Source organism: Aquarana catesbeiana, linkage group LG07, assembly GCF_042186555.1.
Source record: "Aquarana catesbeiana isolate 2022-GZ linkage group LG07, ASM4218655v1, whole genome shotgun sequence".
Lineage (NCBI taxonomy): Eukaryota > Metazoa > Chordata > Amphibia > Anura > Ranidae > Aquarana > Aquarana catesbeiana.
In genome coordinates, this window is record NC_133330.1 from 104,022,586 (window position 1) to 104,048,129 (window position 25,544).

Sequence of the window (25,544 nt, forward strand, 5' to 3'; positions counted from 1 at the left end):
ATTGCATCATAAAAGCCTAGCATTAGTAAAACACATTTCATTGCAAGCAAACTTGTATAGAGGGACTAGGAAGGTTGCTACAGCTGACCTCTCCTGAAAAATAGTTTATCTGACTATCATGATGATTCTGTACTTTTAAAGTCACCGATTTGGAATACAAAGATAAGAAACTTGACTTTATTTACTAGTTTTAGGTTGGTAAAATCTGAGGCTGCATTTATGCTTGAAGTGAGCATAGCACTGAGGTCGTTTTTTAGAGGCTTTTTTCATTAAGCGTTTATGAGCGTTTTGCAAGCATCTTAGGCTTGATCCCTTTTTTTTTTTAATTATTTTTTTGTTAATGGAAAACTAGTTACTCGGGGGGAGGATGGGTTGGGAAACCATTCTTTTCTAAGTCCGCTTTGCATTTTATACACTGAAAAATGTTAGGAAAACACACATGCAGTGGTGCCGACAATATTACAATGTTTCTAGATAAGTGTTTATAGTAATGTTCGCAAAATATGTTTTGAATTTTTGAATGAACAGTCATTCTCAGATGAATGTTCAGCTTAAAATAGCTTATTTGTTCAGGTTGTTATCTAAGTTTTTTTTTTTTTTTACCAAACATGTCTTGTCTAGAATTTTTATTTTGTAAAAATATGATTGCAAATTCTTCCCCTATGTTACAGAGTTATATAATGGCTAACCATTATTTCTCCCTTCACATTTCTGGACAGCACCATGGAGAGAGTCTTAGTGTTTCCGCCGCCATGGTGGAAGCGCTGCTGGGGAACTAGAGAGGGGGGCTGCATTCTCTCCATAAGGAGAGGGTGGCGGTACCTTCTGGCTTCTCTTTCTATGACCAATCCAGCACCCCCTCAGCAAGGGAGGGTGGTGTTCCGGTGTTCTCTTTCTCCTTTGGCTCAAGGGAGTGATGGCCGGTCGGAAGGATCCCGCTTCAGGTGCTCGGAGGCTGCTGGTGTGCTTGGCGTGCATGCTGAGAGAAGCCTTAAGCTCTTGGCATGTTGGCTCTGAGTCCCAGACAGCGGGTGATGTCGCTTCTAGGGGGCGGGGCTTCCAGGGAGCGTGGCAGTGAGTAGTTTCGGCCACTGGAACGCAGGGGGAAGAGGCGGGTCTTCTGGCTGGGGCTTCCTTCCGGCCCTCGAGTGCAGGGATGCTGGAAGGATTAAGGCTTTAAAAGCACAGGAGTTGGCGGCTGCCGCTGAGCTGCGTTGGAGGAGACTGAGCCGTCAGCGGGGATGGCGAATGCAGGCGCACTTAACCCCAGCCAGGCCCAGGTAAGAGGTACAGTGGTACCTCTTGGTTTTTACACTCTGGGTGTTTTTGTAACTGATTCATTCCTTTCTTCCTTCAGGGAAGCCTGCAGCTGACTGATTAAAAGTGGATTTTTTTTTTTAACAGTTCAGCAGGGAATGGGAGCTCTATGTAAGGTTGGGTTCTCCTCGCTCTGGGTATCTCCTTTCTTTTTCCCTCTTCAGGGTGTCTGGTGGTGGCAGTACAGGGCCTTGCCCCTATTAAAGGTTGGTTTTTATTGTTGCGTCTTCTAAGCCAATGCCATTGCCAAATCAGAAAGAGCCCCTTCAGGGAGAAAGTGCCCCTTTTGCAAGAACCCACTAAGAGACTCCTGGCCCAAGCCACTCTGCAGGTCATGCATTGCAGGACTTGTGAAAGAAGAGTCCATGGAAGAATGCAAGGAGCTCTTCTCTTCTATAAGAAAGGAACTTGCAAAAACTTTGCAGTTTTTTTAGAAACAGGGTCAGGGGTCCGCTCAGAGCCAGAGTTCCCATTCTAATCCTCTACCCTCTACTTCAAAACAGATGGAAAGTAAGTCCGAGGAGGAGAGAGACAGTATTCCCCAGTCAACATTGAGTTCAGAGGAGGAGGATGTAGAGGAGGAGACAAGGACCTCTCTTTTCAAACTTATGTTGGAAGAGGTGGAGGACCTATTTAAAGGCGGTTTATACCACCCTGGACATACAAGAGGAGAAAACTCAATTATCGATACACAATAAAACCTACCAAGGTCTAGAATGGACTAAACATAGGATATGGAAAGACCCAGAAAAGGGCCAATTTTTCTCTCTGTCTCAAAAAAGGAAATTCCCTTTTGAAGAGGACAGGTCATTCATTTGGAACAAAAGACCAAAGATTGATGCAGCCTTCTCCCAAGTCTCAAGGCTTACTGATCTAGCGTTTGAAGACATGGGGGGTACTCAAGGACACCATGGACAAGAGGGCAGATTCCCTCCTTATTCAATTTGAAGCCAGCAATGGCATCTACTGTAGTTGCGAGAAACCTCGAATGCTGGGTAGAACAGCTAAAAGGAAATGTGGAAGCGGGCACTTCTAGGAAAGATTTACTGGAATCCTTTCCTACCATCCTGTAGGCAGTTGGGTATATGGCTGATGCCTCAACAGAGTCCATAAGGATGTCTGCGAGATCCTCCGCCCTAATCAACTCAGCCAGACGGGCCCTATGGCTCAAAACCTGGTTGGTGGGACTCGGCTTCGAAGGTAAAACTTTGTGGGATCCCCTTCACAGGTGATTTACTGTTTGGCCCGGAATTAGAAACCGTGTAGGACAGAACAGTGAACAAGAAGGCCTTTCCGCCAAAAAAGAAAGGAATACCACCAAGGAAAAGTTTTCGTCCTTTTCAGCAGCCCCAAAAAGAGAGAGAGCAGAGTCAGAAGGGACCTTGGAATCCCCAGAGGGGGAGAGGTGGGGGGGTGCTTTTTCAGGCACCCAGAACAAGCTGCAAAAAAGCAATGACGATTACCTTCCGTTGGGCGGAGGGCTGCAGGATTTTTTTCCGGTCTGGAAAGAAGCAACGACGAGTCCTTTTGTGTTAAACATCAGGCAAGGTTACGACCTAGAGTTCTCTCGGACTCCCCCACGTCGTTTTTATATAACGGTTTTCCAAAGGGATCAAGAAAAAGCCCTGGCCATGACGTCCCTTCTAAGGGAGCTGATGCAACAGGGTGTTATCATCCAAGTTCCCAGGGAACAGGAGGGTCTTCCAGCAGTCCTTAGGAAATCAAAATGTGCAGGTTCTGTCAGACATGACAGCTGTCCTGTACCTGATGACAAAACCGGTGAAACAAGGAGAAGAGCGCTTATGGAGCTGGCGCATCAGATCCTATCTTTGACTGAATCGAATCTGGCTTCGCTATCAACAATTTACCTGAAGGGAGCGCAGAATGTTCTATCAGACTTCCTCAGTAGAAAGGAAAGTAAGGGAGTCAGAATGGTCATTGAATCAAGAAAAATTTCTGATGATTACTGAGAGTTGGGGACTGCCCCAGGTGGATTTATTTTCAAACCAGTGGAACGCAAAGACGCCTGCCTTCTTTTCGCTCCAAAGAGGATCAAGCAATAGGGTTGGATGCATTAGCCCACAAATGGGACGTCCCCCTGTCCTACGATTTTTTTCCCCCTCCGTTCTAGTTGATTTCGCGAGTACTAGCAATATTCAGAATAGAGTCCACAGACTTGATTCTAATCGCACCCTACTGGCCAAAAATAGGAGAGAGGGTTTCATAAATGGTCATAAATAGTGTGGTTGCCACATCCCTAGTGTACAATTTGAAAAAAAGAAAAAAACCCCTTCCTTGGGACTTTAAAGGCAACACACACTTAAGTAATACGAAAGATCAATTTTATTCGGTTTATATAAAAAGTTCGATCATACAGATGATCGATGATTAAAAAACATCAAATGTTACATGACGAATACATACAAAAAACAAGAAAAACAAAAAAAACAATGATTTGCATAAACAATATGACAATATAGTGATACTCTCTCGGAGAACGAATTGGCCGGCGCCGGATGAGGACGATAGAGATGACTGGTGACCAGATGGTCACCAGTCATCTCTATGACCGTCGGAGGCCCGGGCGCGATGTTATGATGTCACGCCCGGGATCCCGGAAATTAACGAAGCCACGATCTTGGCTGTCAGCATGAGATCGGTGAATTTTTTTTTTTTTTTTCCCCGATCTCATGCTTTCCAGCCTGGAGGAGAGATGTGGGGTCTTATTGACCCTGCATCTCTCCATAAATAGGACCTGTCACATAGATTCCTATTACAAGGGATAAAAGTGATAAAAAAAATAAATAAATAAAATGTAAAAACAAGTGTCAAAATAAAAAAAATTAAGTAAAATAATAAAAAAAAATTTTAAACGCCCCTGTCCCCGGTAGCTCGCGATCAGAAGCAAATGCACATGTAAGCCACTCCCACATATATAAACGCTGCTCAAACCACACATTTGAGGTATCGCCACGTGCGGTAGAGCGTGTGCAACAATAGTAGGGCTAGACCTCCTCTGTAACACTAAATTGGTAACCTTTAAAAAATTTTAAAGCGTCGCCTATGGAGATTTTTAAGTTATGAAGTTTGGCGCCATTCCATGATTGTGTGCAATTTTAAATCGTGACATGTTACGTATCAATTTACTCGGCGTAACATCATCTTTCACATTTATACAAAAAAATTGGGCTGACTTTACTGTTTTGTTGTTTTTTTAATTCATGAAACCGTTTTTTCCAAAAAAAAGGCGTTTGAAAAATTATTGCGCAAATACCGTGCGAGATAAAACATTGCAACAAGCGCCATTTTATTCCCTAGGGTATCTGTTAAAAAAATATATAATAATTGGTGGTTCTGAGTAATTTTCTAGCAAAAAAATTATGATTTTTACATGTAGGAGAGAAGTGCCAGAATAGGCCCGGTTTTGAGGTGGTTAAAAACAATCCTAGTAGCGGTAACTTCAGCCTGCAGGATTAGCAAAATTCAGGACCTTTTTTGAGATGTCTCCCAGACAGGATAGTCTTAAGGACAGATCCAGGTTTTCTTCCAAAGGTGTCTTCTGCATTCCACTGCACGCAGGAGATTATACTACTGACATTTTGTCCAGCACCCTCAGGCCCGTGAGAAGAGGCCTTTCACACCTTAGATATGTCAAAAGGTGTCTTTTGAAATGCCTGGAAGTAACAAAAAACCTTAGGAAATCATCTTCCTTGTTTGTTCTGTCAGCAGGAATGCATAAAGGAGAGAGTAAATCCAAGAGTACCTTGGGAAGATGGCAAAAGCAGGCTATCAAAGAAGCCTACCTTTTTTGTAGGTAAGGAATCTCCGGAGGGGATAATGCCCCACTCCATACGGGCAGCGACGGCTTCCTGGGCAAAGAGGGCTGGGGCATCACCAGAACAGGTTTGTAAGGCAGCCACATGGTCCAGCTTCATCACATTCATAAGGCACTACAGGTTGGATTTTCTGTTGGCCTTGGATCAGTCCTTTGGCAGAAAGATCTTACAAACTGGGGTTCCACCCTGAAATAAGTTCTCTGTTATCATCTCCATGGTGGTGTCCTGAAAGGCGAAGGGAGAAAGCCTTCGACTAATCGGTAACGGTATTTCTATGAGCCTTTCAGGACACCCCCCCGGGCATGTTATGTATATGGATGTATAATCTCGGGTGCTCAATGTTTTGCTGATCTCTTCTAGCATGTCAGAGGAATTCTTGTGTACGACTGACGGCATTGTGGAAGCAGCCGCTTTTAAAGGGGCGTTGTCACGGCACAGTGTTTCCTGTGAAGAGGTGGAACTGCACTGTTTCTCCATGGTGCTGTCCTGAAAGGTTCATAGAAATACCAGTAAATCTAAATAAAGTTTTTTTGCACTTGGATTGTCGTTTTTGTTTTTTTGTTTTTTTTACACTATGTATTAAGAGAAATATCACAGTTTAGTATTGTCCTAAGGCATCAAACTGCTGACAGTGTTGACATTTATTTAAAAGAGAAGTTTAGGATTTAAAAAATAAATGATCATTTATACTCACCTAGGTGGATTCAGCATCAATCTGTCCCCCACTGGCTCTGCATGATCGCTCAGTCTTCCCCTCCACTCTGAGCAGAGAGCCGTAACTGTCGGTCATCAGCTCTCTGCTCTCCCCTCCAGCGCTCACTGGAGCACTGGGCTGTGGAGGAGGCAAGAAGAGCTGGCTCAGGTTCTCAGTGGATCCCGTCCATATTTTCTGAGCCTGGAATGGTGTTGTGTGTGTGTGTGTGTGTGTATATATATATATATATATATATATATATATATATATATATATATATATATATTTTACAGTATCTCACCTCCCACATTTTGTTAATATTATTCTATATCGTTTTATGTGACAACACTGCAGAAATTACACTTTGCTACAATGTAAAGTAGTGAGTTTACAGCTTGTATAACAGTGTAAATTTGCTGTTCCCTAAAAATAACTCCTCACAATTTAAAAGAGAAGTATGTTTGTTTTTCTGAGTTTCATACTTGCGTATGTGGATACAGCATCAGACCGATTCTGTATCTGTCCCCTGCCGTCTCTGCACTGAGAACCGAGCCGCCGAACATCGCTGTCAGCGCCTCTCCTCTCTGCTTCTCCTTGCTCATTGGAGCGCTGAACTGTGGAGGCGCGGGGATCGGCCGTCCCTGCGGCTCACTGAGGCTGCCATAAATCAAGGCAGCTGGCGGATCCAGACTTGAGAAGTCTGGATGACGCACTGCCTCCACTGATGACAGTGACGTCAGCGGAGAGCGGACTTCAGACCGCTCTGTCCGCTGAAAACGGGTCACAGGAGTGCAAAATAGGTTGCACTCCTGTGACCCAGAGGGGAAGCCCAGCCTAAAAAGCTCAGGCTGGACTTCTCCTTTTTAATGTCTAAACCGCTGGCAACAAAAGTGAGTACACCCCTAAGTGAAGATGTCCAAATTGGGCCCAAAGTGTCTATTTTGTGTGGCCACCATTATTTTTCAGCACTGCCTTAACCCTCTTGGGCATGGAGTTTACCAGAGCTTCACAGGTTGCCACTGGAGTCCTCTTCCACTCCTCCATGATGACATCACGGAGCTGGTGGATTTTAGAGACCTTGTGCTCTTCCACCTTCCATTTTAAAGGATGCCCCATGGATGCTCAATAGGGTTTAGGTTTGGAGACATGCTTGGCCAGTCCATCACCTTTTACCCTCAGCTTCTTTAGCAAGGCAGTGGTCATCTTGGAAGTGTGTTTGGGATCGTTATCATGTTGGAATATTGCCCTGTGGCCCTGTCTCCGAAGGGCGGGAATCATGCTCTGCTTCAGTATGTCACAGTACATGTTGGCATTCATGGTTCCCTCAATGAACTATAGCTCCCCAGTGCCGGCAGCACTCATGCAGCCCCAGACCATGACACTCCCATCACCATGCTTGACTGTAGGCAAGACACATTTGTCTTTGTACCCCTCACCTGGTTGCCGCCACACACGCTTGACACCATCTGAACCGAATAAGTTTATCTTGGTCTCATCAAACCACAGGACATGGTTCCAGTAATCCGTATCCTTGGTCTGCTTGTCTTCAGCAAACTGTTTGCAGGTTTTTTTGCATCATCTTTAGAAGAGGCTTCCTTCTGGGACAACCATGCAGACCAATTTGATGCAATGTATGGTCTGAGCACTGACAGGCTGACCCCCACCCCCCTACCCCTTCAACCTCTGCAGCAATGCTGACAGCACTTATACGTCCATTTCCCAAAGACAACCTCTGGATATGATGCTGAGCACGTGCACTCAACTTCTCTGGTCAACCATGACGAAGCCTGCTCTGGGTGGAACCTGTCCTGTTAAACCACTGTATGGTCTTGGCCACTGTGCTGCAGCTCAGTTTCAGGGTCTTGGCAATCATCTTATAGCCTAGGCCAGGGGTGCCCAATCGCTGGCCCGCGGCGCCCTCCGATGTGGCCCACCATGTCTTGCTCTGAGATGGCGGATCAGCAAGCCCAGATCGCGGGTTCCCGATCAACCATCTCCGAGCATTAGTGAGAAGAACGGAGCCGCCGCTAGGGGAAGCAGAGCCGATGCTTCCTGTATAGCGCCGGCTTCTTCACAGGCAGAGTGATACCAAATATACTCCGCCTATGACAGGAAGCATCGGCTCTGCTCTCTACTGCAGCTGCATGCTTCTGTCACAAATATGCTCAGGGATGGCGGGTCAGGACACAGGAACCCACGATGTGGGACACCAGCCACCAGTACCAGCCACCAGTACCAGCCAGCAGTACCAGTACGAGCCAATAGTACCAGTACCAACCAGAAGTACCAGTCATCAGTACCAGTACCAGCCATCAGTATAAACCAGCAGTACCAGTACCAGCCAGAGATACCCGCCAGTAGTACCAGTACCCGCCAGCAGTACCAGTCACCAGTACCCAGCAGCAGCTGTGCATCAGTGTGAAAGCAGCCTCGGTGTGAAAAGATATAATAAAATATTTACAGATATGTGAGGGGTGTACTCACTTTTGTGAGGTACTGTACATTTGTTTATTGTAACGTTAATATAATCGTTTGAAGTAGAAATAGCTGTTTCTGGAGGAGATCTAAGCAGTGCTCTGCAGCCTTCCTCTCATGCTGTAATATGTGAATGAGGCTGCAGTGGGGGTTATACAGTGAATAGGGTGGTTCTGCATTCCCACGGGTTTAGATTTATGGCCATGCACAAGATCTGGATACTGACATCTAGAAAATTTTAGTTAAGATTAGTACTAGGATGAAAACTTTTTAGCATGTACACATTGTTCTCTAAGTGACTGTAAATGCAAAATACATTTCTCTCATGAAATCAAATCAGTGTTAATAGATTCCAGAAGGCACTTGATCAATGCTAGAAATTCAAAGCATTAGTGTTAAAATTCATTAAGTCAGTGCAGAAGTCCCACACATAATATAACTGCAAATAGCCATGCTCCAATTGTGCAGGAAAAATGATGTGATTATCACACTTTGCAAGCAATCACCCAATGTGAGTCTCACTCACCAAATGGTTATAACCCTTTTGGAACCGTTTTTAGATTTCATGGTAGAAATCTATTTCTTATAAAGGAGGCAAGCAGGATTGTTTTGACTGTTATAGCTTAATTGTTAAAAACACATATTTATCTCTATTTATTATTGTATGAGTTATATGATTTAGGGTAATTCTTTACAGTGCAGTGTTATTAGAGGTTTATTAAATGCAAAATACACTTTGTACTTTGCCAAAATTTACATTTAAATTGACATGTACTGGTAGTTTTTGTGCAGTATCGGACTTGCACATTAACTTAAATTGTTTCTTTTATCTTTTCTTGCTTTACATTTTAGACTGTCTGAAAGTAATAAGGAAAATACATTTGTGCCTCCTCGTGCTACACCAAGGCCAGAAGAGCTGCGTCTGAGTTCAGAAGTTAGGCAGAGGAAAATAGAGTTGGTAGGATCGCGACAGGGCTCATTTGACTATGTAGAGTTATCACCACTCTCCCCTGGGGAAGAGCGGGATCAAAGATTAGAGGAGAGAAAACGTTGGTTTGAAGCTACTCCAGGAGGCGACACACTGAACACTCGTCGAACTCTCACTACTGCAGTGACTGAAGAGCAGAAGCAGCGGCTCAATGAAGACATTGAATCTAAATGGAAAGAGCTGGAGCGGTTGCCATTGCGGGAGACTAAACAGACTCCTCTTACTTGTTTGCTTGCAGGAAACAAAACCAAAGCTATGGGAGAGAACACATCAGCACTTGAAAAACAGGTACATTGCTTGAATGGGATCATTCTTAAAGTGAACTATGCACAACACAGTATTTACATATTCTGAGCAGTAAAAGAACTTTAAAACAAGCCATCATTCACCTCTGTATCTATGGGCATTGTGGAGTGATGTACTTTATATTTTCTTTGTATCACCAAAGGCAAACCTACTTCCCTTTTTCCCTTTACGTCATTCAGGACAGCCACTATTGAGAGATAGTCTCCTCCTCTTCCTGTAGGAAACACTGCGCCAGCCCATAAAACTCTCACTTCCCCTGCCATACCTCAGTTAATAGTGTTTCCTCCGGAGGGGAGACACTGTGCAGGGAACCAGGCTGATACAATCAGGGAGATTGTGGCCTCTTTCAGAACATCCCCAGGGGAGCAGGGGCTTCCAAGCAGTGGATAGGCGGTACATACCCGCAAAACAGCAGCCACCCCTTCCTTGTCAAGCGTGGCATCAGGCTGTGGGGGCCCCCTATCGCGTTCACAGGGCCGCAGCAAGGAGGACACTCCGCTCTCCCTGCACACTGTGCAGGCCGCATTTTTTGTTAATGGAACGAACGGGCCGGACGACGGGCGACGTCATTTCCGGCGGAGGGCGGATGTCTACCTTTAACCCGCGACTTCCGGTTCCGGGTCGCGGTGCTGATAGGGGGCCAGGCTCAGGCTGGAGGAGTCGGTTTACACGTGCAGACAGTGTGAGACTCTACACAGGCAACCACCTGCAGTCATGTCTGAGGCAGATGCTGCAGCTCATACGGACACTAGCTCCAGCCTTCCGAAGGTAAGAGTTCCCTGGGGAGGGGTCCTCTCTACCTAGGATTGTCCCCCCCCATGTACGGTTCCTTACTTAGGGGGGGACAGACCCCCTGGGTGGTCAGGGGGTGGGGGTGACTCGGATCCCTACAGGTGGGTTGGGTACACCCCCAGGGTTGTTTCTGTTAAAAAATTGCTGAATGTAATGTGCTTTCTGTATGTAATTTCAGAAATCCACTGAAAAGACAAAGTCCACTCATGTCTCTAAAAAGAAATGTGCCTCTTGTAGGGACAGTTTAGGGGAAGCTTGGACCAAGGTTCTGTGTAAGGAATGCATAGATTCCTTGGTCAAGGAAAGGGACTCTGAACAGCAGTCCGGCTTGGCAGCCTCTGTAAAGGAGCTGTCATCCACTTTTTCATCCTTTAAAACGCTTTTTGAGAAGTTTCAGCTTCCCCTTAATCCCATTCAGCAGGATTCAACCCCGCCTCATGCTCAGGGCTCGGCTCCTGCCAGATCCACTAGTATGGCTACGGCAGAGGAGGCTGCAGGCCCTTCCGGGGTGGAGCTTAGGCAACCAGACAGTGGCACTTCTGACTCCCATGAGGAATCAGAGGGAGAGGACCAGGACGGGGAGTCCAGGAAAATCTCCAGGTATAAGTTGTCCCTAGAGGAGGTGGAAGATCTCCTAGGGGCAATATATACAACCCTCGGTATACACGAGGATAAAAAACCCCTCTCACTCCATGACCTTATGTACAAGGGCTTAGGAGATCAAAAGAGAAAAGTTTTTCCAGTACACGAGGTTCTGGTGGAGACGATTAAAAAAGAGTGGCAGGATCCGGAAAGAAAGCCCTTCTTCTCGAGTTCCCTTAAGAGAAGATTTCCGTTTTCAGAGGATCCAGCGTCCATTTGGAATAAAAATCCCAAACTGGATGCAGCTTTCTCTCAGGTCTCTAGGCACACAGACCTGGCCTTTGAGGACATGGGGGCCTTATCAGACGTCATGGATAAGAGGATAGACTCATTACTGAAAAAGACCTGGGACTCAACAGTCGGTAACTTAAAACCAGAAATGGCTGTTACTGTGGTAGCCCGCAATTTAGAACATTGGCTTTTCCAGATTCAGGAGCATATTGAGGCTGGCACAGCTAAAGAGACTATCCTAGCATCTTCCCCACGATTCTGCGAGGCATCGCATACATAGCAGATGCCTCGGCGGAGTCAGTCCGTATGTCAGCCAGATCAGCGGCCCTGGCTAACTCGGCCAGGAGGGCCCTCTGGCTGAAGACGTGGCCGGGTGACGCCGCCTCTAAGGTCAAGTTATGTGGGATACCCCTGACAGGTGACTTACTATTTGGTCCTGGGTTAGATACAGTCCTAGACCGGACAGCAGACAAAAAGAAGTCCTTCCCACTCAAACGAAAGACCCCTACACAGAGAAAGAGGGGGTTTCGTCCGCAAAAGTGCAGGGAAGCCCCTAAACAAGGGGGACAGAAGAAAACCTGGGGCCAAAGAGGTAAGGGCAGAGGAGGGGCGATTTTTCGCCCTCCTGAAAAAGCCCAGAAAGATCAATGACTCTCTAAAAACAGTGGGAGGAAGACTGGGGGCCTTCCTTCCACAGTGGGAGATCATTTCCCCCAATCGGTTCATTCTAGGGATCATAAGAAGGGGGCATCTCTTGGAATTTACAAGGCCCCCCTCACAAAGGTTCCTTGTCACGCAGCTTTCCAGCTGCACGACAAAAACCCAGGCCTTGTTAGACGCTCTAAAAGAGCTAGAACTACAAAATGTAGTTTGCAGAGTACCCAAGGGGGAGGAAGGAGAGGGGGTTTATTCCCATGTATTTATGGTAAAAAAACCCTCAGGAAAATTCAGATTGATTCTGAATTTAAAGCCCTTAAACAAATCAATTTGTTACAAAAGATTCCGTATGGAGTCAATTTTTACGGTCAGGGCTCTGTTACCGCAGAATTGTTTCATGGTGTCTCTGGACCTCAGAGACGCGTATTTGCACGTCCCTATTGCAGAAACCTCTCAGAGGTTTCTCCGTTTAGCAATAAACCTGGGCGACGCAATACTGCACCTACAATTCCAGGCTCTGCCCTTCGGGCTATCCTCCTCGCCCCGAATATTTACCAAAATCCTAGCAGAGGCCATGGCCTTCCTGCGACTGCAGGGTGTGTCAGTTATAGCCTATCTGGACGACCTGCTCCTTTTTGCAGTATCCCCAGAGAAATTGCTCAGGGACCTCGACCTGACAAAAAGGGTACTGACAGGATTGGGATGGCTCCTGAACTTAGACAAGTCCAGTCTCATTCCTTCACAACGCATTATGTACCTAGGATACCTGCTAGACTCAACACTCTTGAAGGTTTTTCTTCCAAGAGAAAAAATTCTAAAACTGGACAGAGCAGTTTTATCTCTCCAATGCAACCATCGGGTGTCCAAAAGGTCCTTAATGTCAACTCTAGGTCTGCTGACCTCTACTCTCCCAGCAGTGCAGTGGGCAGGATTACACTTTCGTCCCCTACAGTCATACGTACTAAGGGTATGGGACCACAGTCAGAAGGATCTAGACACCTTAGTACAAATTCCCCATCGATTAAAGAGATCTCTTTGGTGGTGGAGGAAGGAAGCGAACTTGTCGCAGGGACGTCTGTGGCTTATTCCAGTTTCACGGATAGTAACCACGGACGCAAGCGGCAAGGGCTGGGGGGCGCATCTGGGATCCCTTCTAGCGCAGGGCGTATGGAGGGGAGACGAACTAAAAAGATCGTCCAATTGGAAGGAGCTGAGGGCGGTTGGCCTGGCCCTCAGGTTTTTCAAAAAAGAGCTTCAGGGCCACCATATACAGGTACGGTCAGACAATTCTTCTACCGTAGCCTATATAAACAAACAGGGTGGCACCAGAAGCGGAAGTCTCCTGGCCTTAGCAACAGACATCCTAAATTGGGCCGAGACCAACACTCTCTCACTCTCAGCGGTGTTTCTGAGAGGAGAAAGGAACGTTATAGCGGACTTTCTCAGCCGGAGGAGGCTGAGAGAGGGAGATTGGGCCCTCAACCAGGAGGTTTTCAATCTCATATCCGAGAAATGGGGACCCCCGGAAGTGGATCTTTTCGCTTCAAGAGACAATGCGAAAATCCCCTGTTTTTTCTCCCTAAACGCAGGAGAGGGAGCATTGGGGGTGGACGCATTGACTCAGAATTGGCATTTCAGGACATGCTATGCCTTCCCCCCTCCGGTGTTATTACCGGCGGTTCTGCGGAAGTTCCAACTAGAGAACACCTCCCTCATTCTAGTAGCTCCACATTGGCCGAAAAGGGCATGGTTTTCAATTCTCAGTCAGTTAGCGGTGGAACCGCCCCTATTCCTTCCACCTCAGGAGGATCTTCTCTCACAGGGTCCAATCCTCTGTCCACAGGTACACCAGTGGAAATTAGCGGCCTGGCTACTGAAGAGAGTATATTAAAATCTAAGGGATTTTCTCAGAAATTAATATCCACCCTTCTCAACAGTAGAAAAAAGGAGACGCGTCATATTTATAAAAAGGTCTGGCTCCTTTTCAACAAGTGGTGCACTGAAAACTCCTTCTCGGCGCAGAGCCCCATAGCTGTTTTGGAGTTCCTACAGTGTGGAGCAGACAAAGGGTTATCCGTAGGTACCCTTAAAAGCCAGGTGTCAGCACTTAGTGCTTATTTAGAGAAATCTTTGGCCACCAATCCATGGGTGGTCAGGTTCTTTAGGGCACTGTCTAGGCAGAGACCTGTCCGAGGTCCCCCCTTTCCCGGGTGGGATCTATCTTTAGTGTTGCAAAGCCTAACAGGAATTCCCTTTGAGCCCTTGGACAAATGTTTGTTAAAAGAGTTAACCTTAAAAACAGCATTTTTAGTGGCAGTGACAACTGCCAGGAGAGTCAGTGAAATTGAGGCGTTATCAATTAGACCTCCTTTTTGCGTTATTTTTCCAGATAGAATAGTCCTTAAGACTGATCCAGCATTTTTGCCTAAAGTGGCATCAGGCTTTCACAGAAGCCAGGAAATAGTCCTACCTTCATTTTGTCCCAATCCTGCTGGAGAAGGGGAACTGAAATTTCATTTCTTAGATGTAAGGAGGTGTATCCTACAATACTTAGAAATGACTAAAGCAATAAGAAAGTCTGATTCTCTATTTATTTTATTTTCCGGGTCCAGAAAAGGATTCAGAGCGTCTCGACGCACGATTGCCAGATGGCTTAGGTTAGCTATTGGGCAAGCATATTCTCTAGCAGGGAAAGAGATTCCTATGGGCATAAAGGCACACTCTACCAGAGCCGTGGCAACTTCCCAGGCAGAGAAGGCTGGAGCAACGCCAGAGCAAATATGCAAGGCAGCGACATGGTCCAGCTACTCCACTTTCGTTAAACATTACAGAGTGGACCTGGTGGCGGCAGGTGAGCAGGCTTTTGGGCGAAAAGTTCTGCAAGCTGTAGTCCCACCCTAATTGGTAAGTGCTCGATTATCCTCTCAATAGTGGCTGTCCTGAATGACGTAAAGGGAAAATTAAAGTTACGTACCGGTAACGTCTTTTCCTGTAGTCTTTCAGGACAGCCCTAGTTACCCACCCTAAGCTTGGGGGGGTCTTATTTAAGACCAGAACGCAATATAATAATGATATTGAATGGTATGTTATTAATGTGTTCTTGTGTCTCCCCAGCTGACCGGAGGTGATCTTGTAAAAACTGAGGTATGGCAGGGGAAGTGAGAGTTTTATGGGCTGGCGCAGTGTTTCCTACAGGAAGAGGAGGAGACTATCTCTCAATAGTGGCTGTCCTGAAAGAATACAGGAAAAGACGTTACCGGTACGTAACTTTAATTTTTTTTTTTTTTTATTTCATTTATAGATGGGTTTTTTCTTGCTGTTAGTGTCCCTGTTAGAGAATATCACCCATTCTTATTGTCTCGGTTACCATTTTCATTGGTAATGAAAGTATGGCCCCTTTCACAGGGACAGACTGATTATGTGTTTGTTTATTTTTTTGACAGACCCGATTGGACCATCCATTGCCGTTTGTGGAGTGGCAGGTGTCATAGATGACAGTGGGCTGTTCTAAAAGGGAAAAAGTAACAGCGCACACGCCTTGCGCATTACCTTTGCAACACTTTAATGAATGCACTATGCGTCTGATTTGTGATTGGTCAATACACATATATAAATATATACTCACTCTCCTTGTGTGGCGGTGGGAGGGGGAGATCTGAGTGTGGAGAGGTGTCACATTACTGGGTGATGTTTATAATGGCCAGATGTAAGGGAGATAGCTCAAAAAAGAGGTGCTCTGGCCTGTGGACATCTTGCCATCGCTACCTCAGACCGTGGAACACACGCCGGCTCGATTCCTGGAGGAATCGCTGCACTGTGTGTTCCACTGGGAATCGAACCGTTCCACAGCCTGAGGTAGTGATGGCAAAATGTCCACATGCCAGAGCACCTCTTTTTGAGCCATCTTCCTTACATCTGGCCATTACAAACATCACCCAGTAATGTGACACCTTTCCACACTCAGATCTCCCCCTCCCACCGCCACCCAAGGAGAGGGAGTATATATGTGTATTGACCAATCACAAATCGGACGTATAGTGCTTTGGACAATAGAATAGCAAGTGTCAATTCATTTGATTTTAATTCCATTCTTACTATAATATATGAATCTGATATTAAGATACTCTGTGTTTCTCTATATATACACATACACAATGTTTAGTGTATACACAAATTTAAAAATATGTATTTTGTAGCTGGTGATCTTTGTCCTAAATGGGAAAGATGCATGCTTGCATTTCAATAATCTATCATATTAGCCCTCCCACAAGAGGGAGGGCCTTCAATCACATGGGCCATTCCCTTGATCCCAGATTCCTCTATAAAAACCATTGACCTGCATACCAAATCTAGCTCTGAAGAGGGAACCCCCTTGAAACGGTTCAGCCCTTTTTTTGGATTATACATCCCACTACTGTTGCTTGCCAGCTGATCTTGCTGGGTGATGCGTCTTATAGACTATATATTCTATGCCTGAATATGTAACTTGTTTGTGAGTATGCATTTTTTACATCTTTCATTCATAAAGTATTGCAAAGGTAATGCGCAAGGCGTGTGCGCTCTCTTTTCCTTTTTCCCTTTTAGAATTTTCTCTGGGTCTCCCCTGACCTGTTGAGAGTGGCAGCACAGCTGATGTGGTGGTTTGATTGTTGCAGACCCTTCCAACCCTCTATAATCAACTTCACGGCAATCTCTTAAGTGCTGGAGTTTTTTACTTTTCTTTGACAGTGGGCTGTGTCTGTGCATTAGTAGAGTGGACATGGACAAGCCATCTGCCTGCTCAGTGGGGAACAGCGGACAGATTCCCCGCTGAGCAGGCAGAGTCTGCCCTGTGTGAAAGAGGCCCTAAAGAAAATCTCAAATTGTGAGGGGAATCATCCAATGGAAACACTAGTTCTAATGACTGGGTGACTACCACAAATTTCCCTTACTTTTGAGGGATTTCCTCCCACTTGTTGTTTTGGTTATGGGATAAGAAGTGAAAGGAAATCTTCCCAATGGAACACAGATGGCAGGTGGCAGATTAGAACACATCCTTACTCTATCCAAAATGAAAAAAACTATAAAGGCATTATAAACTTTCCTACATTCATGGGGTCATTGGCTGGCCTGGACACACAGCCTATTGTATAGCAAACCTCTACATTCATGTGTCAGAAGATTCAGTTTGTGTTCAAACACAAGGCAGGTGACATGGCACTGCACTGGTTAATGCATGACCCCTGTTTGTGGTGTGAGAACTGACATTTCCTGTGGGAAAAAAAAAATCCCACAATGCCTGGGTGTTTGTCTAGTACTATGCAGCTGAGCGCTAAACAGTAATTGGAACTGAAAAAGAAACAAACTGGTAGAGCAGTTTACAGAGAGCACACCATGCAATGTTTCATCATCACATTTGCACTCCCACATTTGTGATGCAACACACAGGAAATGGCAAGGCATGGATTGGACGCTGTGGGGGAGATTTACTAAAACTAGTGCACACAGCATCTGGTGTGCATCTGCATGGTAGCCAATCGGCTTCTAACGTCAGCTTGTTCAATTAAGCTTTGACAATAAAACCTGGAAGCTCATTGGTAACTATGACCAGTTGCACCACTGCTGAGTTAACTAGTTTTTAGTAAATCTCCCCCTGTGTGACCTGGAACAATAAGTCATCTGTCCTTTTTGTGAATAGTTACTGTACACCGGTTGAAAGAAGACCATCTAGTTCAGCCAATAGTTAAAAAAAAAAAAATTGGAAACCTCCATATACACAATCCTTTATACTCACATTTGATCCAGATGAAGGCAAAAAACCCCTGTAAAGCATGAGCCAGTTTACTGTAGCAGGAAAAAGGGTCCTTCCTTATCCCTCAGGAGGCAATTGGATATTCCTTGGATCAACTAGCACTTATGTTATTACCTATAAATGTTAGTATCCACTTATATTTTGTGCTTTTCGGAATGCATTCAGCTTTTATTTTTAGAACAATCTACTGAGCTGGTTATAAGGGTAATGCTAAATGTGCATACTTCTTACAATAATTAAACGTGCAAAACAGTAAAATTTCATATGCATACAAATTATTAGTAATAAAGTAGTGCATAAATAAATAAATAAGATGCTCTATAAATAAACTAAATCAATACTGAATGTGTGTACCCAAACACATGTGATATAAAAATAAGATGACCTCGTAAAGTGCTGTACAAAAAAAATGCCAATAGCTGTATTCATAAAAACCACTCATACAAAAATTCAAATAAAGTATTCGGAGTCCCAGGTGCATTTTACAAGTGTCCAAAGCTGTGCAATCTGCAAATTCCAGTGAAGATGTTATTCCAATAAGTTAGCATTCCACATGATACTCAATACAGTAAAGTTCAAGCTAGCTAGTAAACCACCAAAAAAAGAAAAAATGTGTCCCCTGCAGATTTATGCTATAATGGGCTAGTATGCACCATATTATGACATTCTTACCTTTCAAACAAAGCCCTTCAGAGGTGCACTGTCACTGCTGCCTGGGCTTTCATCTTCACCCAGTCTTCCTTATGGGTTCGGGGGCTCCTACTGTTTGAATGGCTGGGGCCGTGGTGACATCATTCATGCGCTGCAGACGCAGCGTGGCACTCTGCATTCCACACCATACTGTGTGCCCTAAATGCAGAGCATCACTGCGCATGCGTAGGTGACATCAGCTATTTCTGATTTGAATATCCCCTAAACAGTGCACGTTTAAAGAGATCTTCATTGTACCTACAAGTAAGCTTTATTGTAAGCTTACCTGAAGGTACAAGTTAAGACTGAGACTTTACTACCAATTTTACAGTGAAATCCACATGCCCAGGTGAAGAAGATGATGAAATCCTAACCAAAGCGTCATGACCCTCAGTCATAGAGTGGTCATAACATACATGACATGTATCAGCTGGCACAGCTCATCCCAGGCATGCCCTGTGACTCTCCAGCTCATAGTGGTAACCTAGATGAAAGCATAAGAAAAGAAACATAATAGTATAAATCCATAATGGTGTAAATCCAGCGACACAATTTAAAAAAAAAAATCTGAATCAAAAACATTTGCATGTTAAAATCAAAGAAGCGTTCATTGCTAATTCCCAGTACCAGCATATGTAATGACATCAGTGCATCCTGGTTCCACCCGAATCTTTTCCTTCAGATGTAAAGAGTACACCTTTGTCCTCTGTGATGACCTTAAAGTGAATAACTCTAACACCAAGTTCGCTATATGGACCCCTTATGTATCTATACATGTTGATCATAACCCCCTTAAAGAGGAAGTAAACCCTGATGGGTTTTGCTTCCTTCTTATTCCCCTGCAAAGTAAAAGGATAATGGGCTAGTATGCATTGCATACTAGCCCATTATGTGCCACTTACCTGCAAACGAAGCCCGCAATGTCCTCGCTGCAGGAAGCATCCATCTTCACCCCTCTTCCTTCTGGGGCCAAGGACTCCGGCTCTTGTGACTGGCCGGAGTCACGTGATGTCACTCCCGCACATGCACACGGGAGCCGACGGTCACGGCTCAGGCCCTATAGTAACGGCACAATTGTGCCCTTTCTATAGTGCGATATAGTGATGTCAGTGCAAGCGTATATGGTAAGTATAGTTACATAGGTTGAAAAAAGACACAAGTTCATCTAGTTCAACCATAAAAAAAATAAATAAAATTAAAAATATCGTACAATCCAATATACCCAATTCTATACCCACAGTTGATCCAGAGGAAGGCAAAAAACCCCAGCAGAGCATGCTCCAATTTGCTACAGCAGGGGAAAAAATTCCTTCCTGATCCCCCAAGGGGCAATCGGATTTTTCCTGGATCAACTTTACCTATAAATGTTAGTACACAGTTATATTATGTACAAGTTTAAGAGATATTTCCATTACCTACAGGTAAGCCTTATTATAGGCTTTCCTATAGGTAAAAGTGGTCTGTAAGGGTTTGCAACCACTTTAATCTCCTCTTCTCAAGAGAGAATAAATTAATTTCCTCTAATCGTTCCTCATAGCTGAGCTCCTCCATCCATTTTATCAGTTTGGTTGCTCTCCAGTTCCCCAATATCCTTTTTGTGAACTGATGCCCAAAACTTAACTGCATATTCTGGATGAGGTCTTACTAATTTGTACAGGGGAAAAATTATATCTCTCTCTGCAGTCTATACCTTTCAATACAAGAAAATTTGACTTGCTTTGGAAACCGCAGCTTGGCATTGCATGCTATTATTAAGCTTATGATTTACCAGAACACCCAGATCCTTCTCCACTATGGATTCCCCCAGTTGTACTCCCCCTAGTATGTATGATGCATGCATATTCTTTGCCCCCAAATGCATAACTTTACATTTATCAACATTTAAACCTCATTTGCCACATAGTTGCCCAATGAAACAGTGCATTGAGGTCGGCTTGTAAGTTGGAGACATCTTGTAAGGACTTTATTCCACTTGCTTAGCTTGGTGTCATCTGAAAAAACACTGAAATTGTACTTTTAATCCCAGACCTTATATCATTTATAAATCTATTAAAAGGCCAGGGTCTCAACACTGAACCTTGGTACACCACTAATAACCTAAACCATTCAGAGTAAGCATCATTAACCACTACTCTGAATACGGTATTTTAGCCAGTTTTCTATCCATTTACAAACTATAGACTTTACCTTACACATTAGCCGTGTGTGTGGAACTGTGTCAAACGCTTTTGCAAAATCCAAGTATACCACATCCACAGCCGCTCCTTTTTACTTACCTCCTCATAAAAGAGCAGATTTGTCTGACAACCTCATTCTTTCATGAATCCATGCTGTCTGTTGCTTAAAATGTTTTTTTTTCCAGCAAGAACTCGTCTTTGTGGTCTTTTATTAAACTCTTCAGTATCTTCCCAACTATAGAATTTAAACTAACAGGTCTATAGTTACTTGATAAAGACTTTGGTCCCTTTTTAAATATAGTCTTTAAGCCAATCCAGTGGTACCATTCTAGTCATTAGTCCCTAAAAATTTGAAACAATGGCTTGGAAATGACAGAGCTCAATTCTTTAAGGATTCATAGATGTATGCCATCTGGTCCAGGTGCTTTATTCACTTTATTCTGTCTAAAAATTGGTGAACCATATCAATTTTGAGCCATTGTGGATCATTTGGGGCTGTGTCAATGCCATCCCCACTATGGTCATGAGCTCCCCCATGCTCCTTTGTGTGAACAGAGATGAAGAAAGTATTTCATCAATTTGCCTTCTCTTTGCCCTCCGTCACCCACTGTAGATTATTTTGTAAAGGGCCTACATGCTCAGACCTGACCTTTTTTACTATTAATATATTTAAAGAATTGTTGGGGGTTTGCGCTATCCTTTGCAATCTCTTTTTTTTTTTTTTTTTTTTTTTAATTTTTGCGGCCTGGATATGACATGAAAGTGAATACCTCAACAACAAGTTAATTTTATGGACTACTTGTGTATTTATGCATGATGATCATATTCCTTCTTATATTGGCCTTTTCTCAAGAGAGAATTCATTTGGTTCAACTAATCTTTCTTCATAGCTGAGCTCCTCCATGCCTCTTATCACTTTGGTTGCCCTTCTGTGCACTCTCTCTTTAGCTCTCTGATATCCTTTTTTGTAAACTCTTGCCCTCTATTATTACAAGAACGTATTTTGCTAGCTTTAGAAACTGCAGCTTGGCATTGCATACTATTATTAAGTCCTGTGATGTTCTAGAGCAAGGGTCTCCAAACTATGGCCCTCCAGTAGTTCAGGAACTAAAATTCCCATCATGCCTAGTCATGTCTATGAATTTCAGAGTTTTACAATCCCTCATGGGATGTGTAGTTCTGCAACAGCTGGAGGGCCGTAGTTTGGAGATCCCTGTTCTAGAGCACCCAAATCATTCTTGACCATTGACACCTACAGCTTTCGTCCTCCTAGTATGTATGATGCAGAAATATTTTTAGCCCCCGTGTGCGTAACTTTACATTTATCAACAATAAACATAATTTGTTGCCCAATTAAATAGTACAATGAGGTCTTCAGAGACCTCTTGTGAGGATGTTATCCCACTGCATAGCTTGGTCTGCAAACCAGAAAGTAGTACATTTAATCCCAAACATGACATAATTTATAAATATCTTCAGGCCCCTTCCACGCGGGGCGGACTTTGCCCGCTGATTCCCTCTGAGCAGGTTGATGGCTGGCCTGTGTCAACTCCACTTATGCAGAGCAGACACGACACAGCCCGCTCTCCTCTATGGGCAGTTGGATCTTAACAGACCGCCTGCCTGTTTACTCCTGACTGCGGTCCAATCCACTAAACAGAAGATGAACAGATCCCCATCCATCTATTTTTATCAGATCGGATTGGATGTAGGCGGGTGTAAACGGATACATGTCTGTTTAGACTCACCGCTCCATTGAGGAGGTATAGAGGGTCTGATTGGGTCTGCCTGAAAGACTGATAGGGAGACCTAATTTAATCCACTCGTGTTAAAGTGGCCTAAGTCTCAACACTGAACATTGGGGTACACCACTAATGACCTTTAGACCATTCAGAATATGAATCACCACTCTATGATATACAATCTTTTAACCAGTTTTCTATCCATTTACAAACTGAATTTTCTAAGCCCGTAGACTTTAACTTGTTCAGATCCGCGCTATAGCAGAATGACGGCTACAGTGTGGATCTGCTTTGCTGGGGGGCCGTCAATAGACGTCCTCCCCTTTGCAAGCTGCCCATGCCCCCCTGAAGGGGGCACGCGCTGTGATCACCCGAGTCAATGAGACTTGGGTGATCAGAGATCCGAGTAAGGGGCCAATCCCGGCCCCTTACCACGTGATCAGCTGTCAGCCAATGACAGCTGATCACGTGATGTAAACAGAAGATCAGTAATCGTTTTTGTTTTTCTTCTCACGCTGACAGCATGAGAAGAAAAAAAGCTGATCGCCAGCTTCTGTTTGAAGGGACATTGGTCCCGAGCATAGAGAGGCGAAGCTGCCACATATGTGCCCACAAGTACCGCCTGCCAGTACCACCTGCCAGTGCCAAAATTAGGCCCCACAGTAGTAAGTGCTAGCAATCCGTGCCACCTATCAGTGCCCACAAGTGCCACCTATCAATGCCCACCAGTGGTGCCAATCAGTGCCCAACACTGCCACCCATCACTGCTACCCATCAGTGCCCATCACTGCCACCTATCGGTGCCCATCAGTGCAGCCTCATCATCGTACATCAATGAAGGAGAAAAATTACCTGTTTGCAAAATTTATCAACAAAATATAAAACCGTTTTGTATATATATATATATTTTTTTAATCTGTCTTTTTTTTTTTTTTTAGTTTTTTTTAACAAAAAATAAAAAACCCAGAGGTGATCAAATACTACCAAAAGAAAGCTCTATTTGTGGGAAAAAATTATAAAAAATATCATTTGGGTACAGTGTTGTATGACCGCGCAATTGTCGTTCAAAGAGTGACAGCGCTAAAAGCTAGAAATTGGTCTGGGCAGGAGGGGGGTTTAGGTGCCCAGTAAGCAAGTGGTTAAAATTAGCTGTGTAGGGGAAACTATGTCATGCGCTTTTGAAATATTCAAGTATACTATAGCTACAGCCACTCCTTTTTGTCTAAGTTTTTGCTTCCCTCATAAAAAAGAAACCAGATTTGTTCAACAGCTTTGGTCTTTTGTGAATCCATGCTGACTGTAGCAAAAGCTGTACTATGTGATTGTTTATTAAAATCTCCTGTATCTTCCCAACTACAGAAATTAAATTAACCAGCCTGTAGTTACTCGGTAAAGACTTTGATCCCTTTTTAGATATAGGCACCACATTGGGCTTAAGTCAAATTAGAAACACAGGCTTAGAAATAGCAGAGCTCAACTCTGAGGACCCAAGGGTGTAAGCCATTTGGTCCAGGTACTTATTAGTTAGTTTAAGTGTTTCTGGGCCATATGAATTTTGAGCCATGGATCATGTGGGGCGATGTCCATAATATGCCCACTAAGGACTTGAGCTCTCCCATTTTCCTTTTGTATACACAGAGCTAGAGTAGGTATTCAATAATTTTGCCTTTTCTTTGTCCCTTTGAAAAGTCAGCCTAGTACTCTAGAAACCCAAATCCTTACACTAGGTCTTTAGCTGTGCATTCAGTTCTCATGGCACAGGCAATTTTCCAGAGAATATAACCTTGGAGATCCTTCACTTCATCTAGTTCTTTAATTGATTAAGGATCGTCTATCTTCCATGTGCTGACCCTCCTGGTAATTGATCAACCCAGTCCACCACATGCGGAATCCTGGCACCAGGGAGACGGCAAACCATTCGGTGGTGGCAATCTTGGGGGGAAAAACGTATTCTGTCAGTCCATCTGATTATAGAATCCCCAGTTACCACTAACTGTCTAGGCCAGCCTTTCTCAAACTTTTCAACACAGATGAACCTTTTGAAATAACTTTCCTGTCTCAGGGAACCCCTGCTAAAAATGACTAGATCTACAACTACCTCTGGAGGAACCCTAGAGTTCCATGTAACCCTGGTTTAGTCCTTCCTGCACTACCCTCACCACCCCTACTAGATGGACTTCTTTCCCAGCTGCTAGTGATATCTAGGGGCTGCCACCTCCATATCATCACCCAACTTGGCAAATTTTTGTTGGGTGCTCAAACACTGGACCGGCCTTCATTTTCTCTGAGCCACTACCACTCCCTCTAACTTAAAGTGACTGTAAAGGCCTTATTTTAAAAAAACAAAAAACAAGCATGTCATACTTGCCTCCACTGTGCAGCTCGTTTTGCACAGAGTGGCCCCGAACCTGCTCTTCTGGAGTCCCCCGGTGGCTCTCGTGACTCCTTCCCACATCTGATAACCCTCTCAGAGAAGCGCTTCCCCAAGGGGGTTACCTTGCGGCGCGCTCCCGAGTCCAGCATTTGCGTCTATAGACACAGAATGCCGGACTCGGCCCTAGCGCCTGTGTCATTGGATTTGATTGATAGCAGCGGGAGGCAGTGGCTGCGCTGTTATCAATCTATCCAATCGAGAGCCGGGAGCCCGTGGAGAGAAATACAGCGCGTCCCTGCCTACTGAATGAAGGGGTCCAGGTAAGTAAAACGGGGGGCTAGGGGGCCAGTGACTGCCAGGTGTTTTTTCACCTTAATGCTAGGATGCATTAAGGTGAAAAAACACAAACCTTTACAACCCCTTTTAATTAACCCATCTTCCTACCTGAACATCCTGACTTGCCCCTCCACATCAACCCAATTAATCACTTGCTCAGTGAGCATAAGACTCCTTTCGAGGTTGGTTGTCTGTTTCGCTCAGTGTAACAATTTGCTTCTTCAGATCTCTGTGAGCTTCCAAAATGGCAACCTGCTCACACCTGTCTAGCGGTTTTCCTCCTAGAGCTGTTGCACCTTTATTGTATACATGTGGCACATTGTGCACTGAGCAAAACCTTCATTCTTACTAGCACTCATTATACCAGGTACAATATTAATACTTACAGTAAATGTAAGATGTTGCCTACAGGTTTTGAACTCCGTTTTCTTTTTTTAACCCTCCAGTTATCCTAATTCCATTTTGTTTAACAATTCCAAATGTAAGACCTCAATCA

At 44.4% G+C, this 25,544-nt stretch overlaps 1 protein-coding gene across 2 annotated transcripts in view; it reads left to right on the top strand.

Moving 5' to 3' along the window:
- Positions 1-25,544, top strand: part of TRIOBP (TRIO and F-actin binding protein) — a 139,407-nt gene that overhangs the window by 56,528 nt on the left and 57,335 nt on the right. For both annotated transcript variants that reach the window (XM_073592567.1, XM_073592566.1), the window contains one exon: positions 9,175-9,598. In XM_073592567.1, the coding sequence (XP_073448668.1) occupies positions 9,175-9,598 (424 nt within the window). The remainder of the gene's footprint in view (positions 1-9,174; positions 9,599-25,544) is intronic.